This window comes from Idiotropiscis lumnitzeri, chromosome 15 (assembly GCF_059441095.1).
Source record: "Idiotropiscis lumnitzeri isolate Australia: NSW breed Sydney's pygmy pipehorse chromosome 15, RoL_Ilum_1.0, whole genome shotgun sequence".
In the NCBI taxonomy this organism is placed as follows: Eukaryota; Metazoa; Chordata; class Actinopteri; order Syngnathiformes; family Syngnathidae; genus Idiotropiscis; species Idiotropiscis lumnitzeri.
Window position 1 is genome coordinate 16,326,456 of NC_142405.1, and position 11,943 is coordinate 16,338,398.

Genomic DNA, 11,943 nt, shown 5'->3' on the forward strand with positions numbered 1-11,943 from the left:
GAGGAATCTCTAACGTCTTCTAGTCAACACAGGTACAGGACAAAATAACCTCAAAGATCCTCCAGCAGATTGCAAGCCACAGCTAAAGAACCTCCAAAGACCTTCAGTTGCCAGAATAGCCCATTTGTAGAATCTCGAAGGTCCCTTCACAACCAAAGACTACGTTATGCCAAGAGCCAAGCGTTGTACTTGGTCTTGCAGAGAGCAAGGTGAGGTCCCTCAAGGTTGAAAATCTCACCATGCCAACCTCTTTACTCATCTTTTACTCCTTGATAAGATGACAAAGAGGGGACATCAGAGCTCTGGCACGATGAGGGAAAACCAATTCTTTGATGTTCCCTTCAAACCAAAAAGTGAATTTACAAAGTTATCTCGAGGAACCTTAGAATTTTTAACGGAAAAAGAAAAGCTGTTGGTCCGCTGGAAAGGCAAAAAGGTTGTGACTATAGCAACAAACATGAGGGTGCAATATACTGAAACTGTGGTCAAGCGGTGAAACAGAGCCAAATGCCTTTGACAAAGTTCATCAACCACAAAGCATCAAACTGTATAATGAACATATGGGAGGTGTGGAATTTCCTGACCAACAGGTCTGAAGATACAGCACCACAATCAAATCCCAGAAGTGGTGGTGGCCTATATTTTCTCGGTCTCTCAGCCGTGCACTTGTAAATAGTCATTACTTTTAGAGATTTGTTATGGGAAGGGACCATTGATCTGCTCACTTGCACAAGGATCGTGTCATAGTCTCTGGTGCAGGAGTTTGGTACAAAGCCTTTGTCTCATGGAACGAGATCTATCCTGTTTGCTATGTTACAAGAACCGGCAAGATATGACCAACGCTCTCACTGTCCAATAAACAGGGAATAAGTTTCTGAGATGTTGTTTTTGTGACAAACGCACCACGTACGCCTGCCGTCCAATGCATCTCTTCACATTGGATGTTATAAAACATAGCACCGTCAGTGGAACAACAAAAGTTAAAAGTGGATGTAAATAGCTAAAAGTACCAATAGATAAGGAATATAGATAATCAGAAACGTGAGGAAGAGAAATAGTGTGTTTGAAAAATGTTTCAATTGATTCAACACATTCAAGTCACATTACAGCATATTTGCCCACCGATCACAATTGTGACCACTCATAAAACATGCTTTTTCATGTGTCAATATTTTTTTACAATTACTACTTTTGATCACTTAAAAGGGCAACCCATGACACCTGATTTTGATGTGTGAAAAAAAGATAAAGATGTCCTTTATTAGTCCCACAATGGGGAAATTTGAGGTGTTACAGCAGCAAAGATATAGATCACACAGAGTCGGCGGTGTAATGTCGCCGTTAATGTATAACATTAGCAGCAGACATTCATAAAAAGCATGCAAATATACACAGTATAAATGTATATAAGTTAAGGAAAACTCCTAATGCCTGTCCATTATACAGAGGGGGAAGCGCTGGAATTGAAAAAACTACTGAATGATTGAAAATACTGTTATGATAAAAATATTGCAATGATAAAAGTACTGGAATGGTAAGAGTACTGAAATGATATAAAAGTACTGCAATGATAGAAAATACTGCAATGATAAAAGTACTGTACTGGTAAGTATTGCAATGATAAAATATACTGCAATGATAAAATATACTGCAATGATAAAATATACTGCAATGATAAACGTACTGTAATAGTAAAAGTACTGCAACGATGGAAAAATATTGCAATGATAAAAGTACTGTAATAGTAAAAGTACTGCAATGATAGGAAATACTGCAATGATAAAAGTACTGTAATAGTGAACGTCCTTCAATGGTAGAAATACTGCAGTGATAAAAGTACTGTAATAAGAATACTGTAATGGTAAACAAAATACATTGTTGGTCAATATTTAAGTACACCATTGGCTGAAAGTACAGTAGTAGTGTGTATTGCATCCTAGGACTGCACAATTGCACTAATGCCCTCCCGTTTGTAGGCCTGACCCAATGTTCTTGTTAAAAAGGCAGGAAGGAGCGGTGAAATCTCTCTTTGGTACAGTGAGGGTGTAACAGTCTATCACTGAAGGAGCTGTGGAGTGTTCTAAGAGTGTCATTGAGTGAGTGGGCTGGGTTGTCCAGCATTGATGACAGTTTTGCCGTCATCCTCCTGCCCCCCACTGAGTCCACAGAGTCCAGGGAGCAGCCCAGGACAGAGCTGGCCCTCCTCACTTGTTTGTCCAGTCTCTTTTTGTCCCGGCCCGAGATGCCTTCTGCCCAGGAGACCACTCCATAGAAAATGACTGATGAAACCACCGAGTCATAGAAGTTCCTGAGGAGTGTTCCCTGAACGCCAAAAGACCTCAGCCTCCTGAGTAGGAAGAGTCTGCTCTGACCCTTCCTATAGAGAGCGTCTGTGTTGTCGCTCCAGTCCAGTTTATTGTTCAGATGAACACCCAGGTACTTGTAAGTTGAGACCCTCTCAACGTCTGTTCCCTGGATATTCACTGGTGCAGGTGGAGAGTGCCGACGCTTGCGGAAATCCACCACCAGCTCTTTGGATTTCCCAGCGTTGATTCGGAGGCGATTCTGTTGACACCAGTCCACAAAACCCTGCGTAACCCCTCTGTACTCCCGATCGTCACCGTCAGTGACGAGGCCGACAATCGCAGAGTCATCAGAGAACTTGTGCAGGTGACAGGTTGTGGAATTGTATTTGTAGTCCGAGGTGTAGAGGGTGAACAGGAAGGGAGCCAGAACAGTTCCCTGCGGCGCTCCCGTGCTGCTGAGGAGCACGTCAGACACACAGTCCTGTGTTCTCACATACTGTGGCCGGTTTGTGAGGTAGTCGTGGATCCATGTGATGAGGTGGTGGAGGAGGTGGAGGTGAGCTTGTCTCCCAATAAGACGGGCTGGTTGGTGTTGAAAGCACTGGAGAAATCAAAGAACATGATCCTCACCGTGCTCCCCTCCTTCTCCAGGTGGGAGAGTGAAGTGTGGAGCAGGTAAATCCCAGCGTTTTTCTGGACTTTGACTGATTTTGCAAGGCCCACAGAATATTGTTCTAATGCTATAAAAACATGGCACGTACCAAAAGAATCGTCTTTCATCAGTTTCATCGTTTTTTTCACTGACAGCATTAGAAAATAGCTAAATTTGGTCAAAATTCCCAATCCTGACAAAAAAACTGAGGAAAAGAGCATTCAGAGCAACATTTCAAGCACAACCTTGACTATTACATTGCTATGTTTTCTTTTGTGACAGCTCAAACATCTAAATAATGCTTTCCTTCTATAAAGTAAATGCAGCATGACAAAAAGTGTTTTTGATAACAAAATAACAGTTTATTTGTTCATAAACTATTGAACTGCTGAAATGTACAAAAGTGCGTGTGATTGGGTGTGCATTTGTACGTGCGTGTGTTTGTTTGTGTGTGTACACCCCGCCTCCCCCCACCCCCAATACAAATTACACTTTTTTGTGGTGTGTAGTACAGACTAAAACTATTTCCTTGGTGCCTTGTAGTATACACTAAAACTGCACTTGCAAAGGCAGCAATTCATTTGCTCAACATGTGTATGTCCACATGAAGTGCTAGAGAACACTACACGTCTCACACCACATCTGTGTTTTGCTGCGCTTGCAGACCTGGCATTTTTGTTGTGGCGTGGCATTTTTTGCCAGGGGTGTCAAATATTTTACTTTGTGTACAGAATGGTACAGACCACTGGGTTTTGCCTCAAAATAATAATAATTGTCTTCAAAGTGGTCTGTGTGCCATCCGTGATGTGCTGGAGCAGATCATTGGTAATAAACAGCTGAAGGAAGTTCGGTTTGCTGCAACGTCCAGTGGTCGCTGTGAAAGTGATGTCTTTTGGCTGGCAACCCCATCACTTCGAGATACACGTCCTGTAAATTACAGAAATATAAACAATTGCAAATATGAGCTATTTTATTGCTGCAGTATGAATACTTTATTTTAGCCTTTCCTTGCACCAACAATGTGAGTAGCTCTTTGGCTGCTGAATTTGCAATAAGTAATTTATAGAAATTTGTACAAGTACCACACATTTAGTTTTACTGTTGCTTTTATTTCCACATCTCTCTCTCTCTTTCCCCGTCCCTCCTCTCTGCCACCCCCAATCGCACACGTACACAAATACATACACGAATGCGGCTTATTTACATTTATCTCTTCAACGTAGTGAAAAAAGTCCACTGATCGTGCAAATGCGTCGCGCCAGGATGCTTTATTTACATAGTGCATTTCACAACAGCTGAAGCTGTAACAAAGCACTTTTTATATGGTGTACAAAGCCATACCACTCTCCCCCTCGGCCAGTCAGACCACACCCCCGCACTCCATGTCCCAAACCTTCCCACTCATTTTAAAGGAGCACAATGTGAGGCGTGTGTTCCTGGCAGTAAACCCCAGGAAAGCCTCTGGCCCCGATGGACTACCAGGTAAGGTCCTCAGAGCCTGTGCCCACCAACTGTCACATGTTTTTTGGAGTATCTTCAACCTCTCCTTGGATCAAGCAGTCATCCCCTCCTGCTTGAAAACTTCCACCATCATTCCTGTCCCCAAAAAGTCACCCACATCCCACCTCAACTACTACTGTCCTGTTGCGCTCACACCAGTAATCATGAAGTGCTTGAGAGACTTGTTCTCCAGCACATCAGAGACTGCCTTCCTCCCACACTGGACTCATATCAGTTTGGGCTAACAGATCCACTGTGGACACTATCGACGCCGCTCTGCATGTTGTGCTGAGTCACCTGGAACAACAGCAGAGCTATGCCAGGATGCTCTTTGTGGACTACAGCTCGGCATTCAACATAATCATCCCGGACATCATCGAAAAACAGTACAGATTGACAATGACCTCTCCTTGACACACAACACCGCAGCAGTGATAAAGAAGGTCCATCAGCAGCTACACTTCCTTAGGGTTGTCAGGAAATTAAACCTGGACAGCAGGCTGCTGCTGGTTTTTTACCACTCGTCCATCGAGCACCTGCTGATTTACTGTGTCTCCACCTGGTACAGCAATTGTACTGGGGCAGACAGAGTGAGGCTCCAGACAAAATGCTGCCGCTCACCTTTTCACTGGAGCTCGGAAGACGGCTCACATAACCCCAATCTTGGCCTCTCTTCAATGACTCCCAGTACAATTTGGAGTTTGCTTTAAGATACTTCTGTTCGTCTTCAAAGCATTAAATGGCCTCGCCCCAGCGTACCTCTCCGAGCTCCTCTACCCCTACGCACCTTCCCACTGCCTCAGGTCTGTGGACCAAATGCTGCTGGAGGTGACGAGGACTAAGCGCAGCCTCAGGGGGGCTCGTGCCTTTACTGTTGCCGGTCCTTCCCTATGGAATGAGCTTCCATTAAATGTTAGGTAAGCCCCTTCTCTGTCCATTTTTAAAACCCGTTTGGAAACACATTTTTATTCTTGAGCTTTCGATTCAACACGAGTCTGTCACTGTTCTGTTGTTCTTCTGGTATTTATTGTAAATGTGTTTGTGTTTTAATTTGTGTTCTATCTACCTGCTAATTTTCATGACAGCATATGGAAAGCGCTTTGTTACAGCTCCGGCTGTTGTGAAATACAATACAAAATGCCCTATATAAATAAAATTGTGTTCATTTGTATTGTATAAAACAGCGCAGAGGATTATTGGCTGCCCTCTTCCCTCCCTGTCGAACATCTACACCACCTGGTGCCTCACTAGAGCTCACACGATCATTAATACAATACAATACAATTTTATTTATATAGCGTATGTCACACCAGATGGAGCTGTCACAAAGCGCTTACCACATGTCGTCATTAAGGACAATACTCAACACTTTTATTATTTTATTTTTATTATCTATACTTGTACTGGGAGGAGAGCTCTCAAATCTCATTGCACACTGAGTATAATGACAATAAAGGATATTCTGATTTTGATTCTGATTTTACTGCAGCGTTATAGTGGTAGCACACTTAAGTGGCTTAGATCCTATTAGGCTGACAGAACTTTTTGTGTTTGCCTTGATTGCTCTGAGTCCCGCACTTCTCCATTGTCATATGGTGTTCCACAGGGTTCAATACTTTGGCCTCTGATGTTTTCATTTTATCTGCTCTCTTTGGGTTCCATCTTATGGAAACATCATATTTCTTTCCACTGCTATGCAGATGACTGTCAGATCTATGTCTCACTGAGCAAAAAAAAAAAGATGCTTTCTCGTGTCTTTTTAGTTTTTTCTGGAGGAACTTAAGACCCGAGTGGCGCTGAATTTCTTGAATTTCAATGAAAAAAAATCTGGAGTTATGGTGTTGTATCTCTCATCCTGCTGACATGGGCCCCCTGACCTATTATCAAAAGCCAACAAACTCAAATTTGGGTCTTAAACTAGGCAGTGATTTTAAATTGGACCAACAAATTGGTGCAGTTGTTAAATTAATCTTCTTTTTCATTTTAGGCAGCTGGCCAAGGTAGAGTATCTCCTTTTTCAACAGCACTTTGCAACAGTAATTCATGCCTTCATCACATCTCGGCTGGATTCTGTAATTCAGTTTTATTTTGGAGTCAGCCAATCATCTATCAAGCGTCTGTAGTTGGTCCAAAATGTTGCTGCTCGCCTCTTGACTTGTACTCATAAGAGAAAGCACATAACTCGTACTCTGACGCCACTTCACTGGGTCCCTGTACATTTTAGAGTTCTTTTTAAGATTCTCTTATTTGTTTTCAAATCTTTAAATGGTTCGCTTGTGCAGGAACAGATCCATTTATTTCCATTCATTCCAATGGGGAAAGTTGATTAGACATGCGAGTGTTTTCAGTTCTGAGCGTTGTCACAAAACAATTTCAACTTCATATCTCAAGATACCACTGTATATTTGATTTCATTTTTTTATATATATAAATATGCACAAATCTCCGCAACATTGTCTTTCTGGTGTTGTGTGTCGAATTTTGAAGAAAGCAATTATATAATCCATAATAAAGCTGTGAGATAACATTGGGAATATTCTCTGGATGTTTGATACATGTACAATATGAGTTAAAGGTCTGGGCACACATTTGGTACTGGATTTATTATGAGGGGAACCTTATGAAAGTAAGGTCATAAGTCCTCACAGTTATGGAATTAGAAAATGCAATTTCCAGGTTCTTCAAAAGTGATTCAAAAATAAAACTTGGAAATATTGCATGGATAATATTTGGGATTCGTAAAACATGATATAAAATGGTGGAATATTCAATTCAACTTTAAATGACATGGAAGTGTGGCACGGTGGCCGACTGGTTAGCACGATGGCCTCACAGTGTAGTGGTCGTGGGATAGATTCCAGCTCCGGCCTTCCTGTGTGGAGTTTGCATCTTCTCCCCGTGCCTCAGAGTACTCCGGTTTCCTCCCATATTTCAAAAACATGCATGGCAGGTTGATTGGACACTCTGAATTGCCCCTAGGTATGAGTCTGAGCGAGGATGGTTGTCTGTCTGTGTGGCCTGCAATTGGCTGGCATCCGGTTCAGGGTGTACCCCTCCTCCTGCCCACATAGATAGCTGGGATAGGCTCCAGCAGCCCCACGACCCTTGTGAGGAGAAGCGGTACAGAGAATGGGTGGATGGATGATATAGAAGTGCAGTGTCACGGTGTTTTGTTCAATGTGGAAGTTCCCACCATTCGCGTAAACAAAGTAAGTACTTGCTGTTTGCGAACAAAATGTCAGGAAAATGTCGCTTCATTCATCAGACGCTAATGAGGAGAAATTCAAACTTTAAAATTAAGAAAACCTTCGCTACAAATGTGACGACATGAATTCAGACTTTGCTCATAAATGATGACTGGTAAACATTGCAATAGCATCTAGGACAGGGGTGGGCAATTATTTTTCCCCAGGGACCAAATAAGAAGCAGGAAATATTGTGGAGGGCCGGACCAAAAGATTGAAATCTACCCCGGTTAACGATTTTATTTCTTCGTTGAAATAATTAAATTACATATTTTACAGAAGCCAGTAAGAGTATGTGTTGTTACCAGATAATGAGAGAGTGCGGTTGTTTTACAAAAAAAAAAAATAAATATTCAGTTAAATTATGAAAAATGGTAAAAGTGCAACATTTGTAACTCTTTTTTGGTAACATTAACAATTCAATGCTTTCCGTTTTTAACTTTCGATTTTCATAACACAATGTCTTTGCATGTCAATAATAATATAACATAACGCAATATTTTTGTCCCAACTGCCAAAGAATGCAGAACAAATTCTTAGTATGTTTCAGTGTTTTTTTTTTTTTTTCAAATCGAGCCTCGGTTGAGCTTCTACAATTGCATCAAAGTCAGGTTGAATGTTTGAGGAGGAGATGTGAAGCAAACATGACAGATGATCATTAGTAAGAGAGGATTTGTAACTGGATTTGGTAAACCTCATTACTGAGAATGTCTGCTCACATCTGTAGATGGATCCAAAAAGAACCAGCAATCAATGGGTGCATTATTCACACTGCTTGCAAAGGGAGAGGAAATCAGGTGCATTTCATCAAATGAAATACAATGAATAATTGTCAATTTCTGCTCTGCATTAAGTTGTCACTTTATCTTGCATCCGTTTCAGAAGTCCAACATTTTTCCCTGTCAGATTTGGACAACCATCAGTAGTGACTCTTACCAGTCTGTCCCATTTCAGTTCAAGCTTGTCCATGCATGCATTTACCTCTTTGAACAAATCACTTCCTGTGGTTGTTCCTTTCATTGATCGCACTGCTGCCAGCTCCGTAGTCTAGAAATTTTGCGTTATTCCTCGAAGAAACACGAGTAATTGTGCCGTGTCACGGACATCACAACTCTCATCCAAAGCAAAGGAGAAACAGTTCAAAGCTTCTCACTTTAATTTTTAGCTGAAATTGGAGATTCTCCGCAATCTCCTCCACCCTTCTGGTCACTGTTCGCCTTTCACAAATGCTTCTTCTTTCCCTGGACATATTAGCGCCGCGGCATCCACCAAGCACTCCTTAACAAATTCCCCCTCCGAAAATGGCTTACTGTTCTGAGCTATTTCAGCTCTCTCAGCCTCAGTCAAATGTCTGTATTTTTCTGCATGCTTGGTCTCGTAATGACGACTCACGTTATACTCTTTAAACCACAAACTAAACACACTGGGTTACACTTGACTTCAGGAAATAAATATTTTGAAGTCCATATTTTTTAAAACCACGGCATTTTGCATCCACCTTTTGTTTTTTGGCATGGGCAAACATTTTGAAGGGTTATCATTTCAATGACATTTATTGCTAATCACATGGACTCTGCGATAGTACCTGTACGTAAACAATGCACGCGCATTATAAACGAGTTTCAAAGTTAAAGCGCTGCTGTGTTTGTCCACTCACTTGACAAAAATTTGGAAGTAGGTTTTATTTTCTTAATTTCTAGCAACATTTCAGGGGCCATTAAGAGCCAGGCCGCGGCCCAAAGCGCATTATGCAAAATTTTAAAAGTACTCTTTTATTTATATGTATTTGGCCCGCGAGCCGTAAAATGCCCGGTCTGATCTAGGAGTTTGTTGCAATGGTGTTTTAGATCATGACCTTGTTTTTTGTTTTTTTGCACTGTTAATAATTTTAAGTCTACGAATTAAAATGTTTTAATGTTTTGGTATTTGACAAAAAGTGAAAAGTTCAAAAATCATGAAAAACTATTACTTAGGGGAAAAAAAACATACAAACCCTGTTGTGCTCCGTATAATGAACATTTTGATCTGACAACAAATAACTGCTTTTCTTTTTTGGTCACAGTGAACACAGGTATTGTGAACCACACCCACTCCAGGATGGGCTCCATCATGAGCACAGGAATTGTCCAGGGTATGTCCAGTTTATAATCAACACAGTACAGAAAATAATATTGGTAAGAAAAAGGTATTTAACCTGCAAGCAGTCAGAGGGAGTCCTGAATGCTTCGTTCTGTTTTTCAGGAGCCACAACAGGCCAGTCAGGTCCCTGTAGCAGTGGTACTTACTATCCCGTCACCAACCAGTTTACCATGGGGGGTGCTGCAATCTCTATGGCCTCTCCCATGGTCATCCCCAGTAACACCATGCATTATGGCAGTTAAGATGAACACTTTGCAAAGACCCCTTTAACTTCCCCATATCTGCATGACAAAGACTTCCCTGTTTTAAAAAAAAAAAAAAAACTTAGCCCCTGCCTATCCTGAATTCCAGCTGACCCACAGACCACAGCTGATACCAAAACCAGTGCTCTCCTGGCACTTAACACCTTCTTTGACATATTCTTCCATTTTTGTTTGTCCATTCTTCTTCATCATCTTTCAAACATGCTCATATCCGTCCGACTCATTTTTAATAATGCTGAAGCAGCCTTTTTTTTCGTTTTGATTATTTTCACATGGCCATTGCAGAATGATGGATTGCTGAGCTGCAGTAGTCCCCCCAATATCATTCAACTCTTCATCTCTCTCTTAGTAACATCTACTGTTTCTCATGTTATCAATGGAGCTCGACACTAGCTGCCAGAGGAAGTTGCACCCACAGCTCTTCATTACATCATGGTCAACACTTTTTTTTTTCTTTTTTGTTCTTTATATTCTGTCATTCAGACATAAAAAGATATAGTGAAAACATTTGCACCATGTCCTCAACCTTGGTGTATCTGTATACAATACAGGGAATCTTATATCCTGAAGTGTAATGGAAATTATCTTTGGTAAACCGAACCTTTGTATGACCCCTTTTATGTTGTGCTCATTACCCGTTTTTAGGTTATTGATGTGTTTGTTTGCAGCCTTTCATAAAAATAGTCTTGATGCACCCCTCAACGGATCACACGTTTTTAACGTGTATGCTGAGCCATGACATAAAATATGCACCTCTTATTTTCACCTCTGTCTCCTGTAGATTGTGTTCCAGCTCTTCATTATGACCCTTAGCGCATGCACTGCTTTCTCTGAAACCCATGCAGGGCTATTATCTTAAAGGGGGCATATTATGCTATTTTAAGCATTCAACATTTAGCTATCGCCATATATATGATGATACCTTTGACACAATGGCGATCTAATTTCTTATGAAAAATTTTGGTGGCTACTTTTCTAACCTGGAAGCAAGATCCCTGGTTTACTCTCCCCGTATACAATACGATAAAATACAGATTTATTTATATAGCGCCTTTTACAACAGCTGCAGCTGTAACAAAGCGCTTCCATATGGTGGAATAAATGAATTAATAAATAGAAATAAGCAGGAAATCTTCCCGGGCACCAGCGGGACTGCCAATGACGTGACTAATCAATTTTGCCTTCTCAAAACATATGCTAGCATGGATCCTAGCAATTCTTCTAGCGCTTAGGCATGTCTTGACCTATCTGTGCCCAGTAATACGGTGTGCCCTTTGTATGTGCAGTAAGAGCACACGCAACTGAGACTGCATCCTTTAATACGGTGTGTCCTATGGTCGTGTAAATACTGTAATTTATTCCACAAAATACTTGATCAAAAGGACGGCATGGTGGCCCGACTGATTAGCATGATGGCCTCCCATGTGGAGGTCGTGGGTTTGATTCCGCCTCCTGCCTTCCTGTGCGGAGTTTACATGTTCTCCCCGTGCCTGCGTGGGTTTCCTCTGGGTACTCCGGTTTCCTCCCACATTCCAAACACATGCATGGCAAGTTGATTGGACGCTCTAAATTGCCCTTAGGTATGAGTGTGAGTGCGGATGGTTGTTTGTCTCCGTGTGCCATGCGATTGATTGGCTAACAGAACTAGCATGTGCAAAAATACAAAACCCAGGGCAAAAAGCAGCACTACGCAATGAAGTAGCAGGTATATTAAAAATGGCCAAACCACCATCAAGCAATATTATCAAACAGGAAGCAATAGCCATGAAAACACTATCAAAAAATAAAGACATCACAATCCTCCCAACAGACAAAGGCGGTAATCATGGACACGGACA

General features: G+C 41.5%; 1 protein-coding gene across 5 annotated transcripts in view; it reads left to right on the forward strand.

The window, feature by feature from the left end:
* Positions 1-10,870, forward strand: part of carm1 (coactivator-associated arginine methyltransferase 1) — a 182,646-nt gene extending 171,776 nt beyond the window's left edge. For 2 of the 5 annotated variants that reach the window (XM_088317740.1, XM_088317741.1), the window contains 2 exons: positions 9,766-9,834; positions 9,945-10,870. In XM_088317740.1, coding sequence (XP_088173866.1) covers positions 9,766-9,834; positions 9,945-10,084 — 209 coding nt within the window. In that variant the 3' untranslated portion in view covers positions 10,085-10,870. Of the gene's footprint in view, positions 1-9,765; positions 9,878-9,944 lie in introns of those variants that run through there. The other 3 variants (XM_088317742.1, XM_088317746.1, XM_088317744.1) reach the window with 2 other exon arrangements.
* Positions 10,871-11,943: the final 1,073 nt, after the last annotated feature.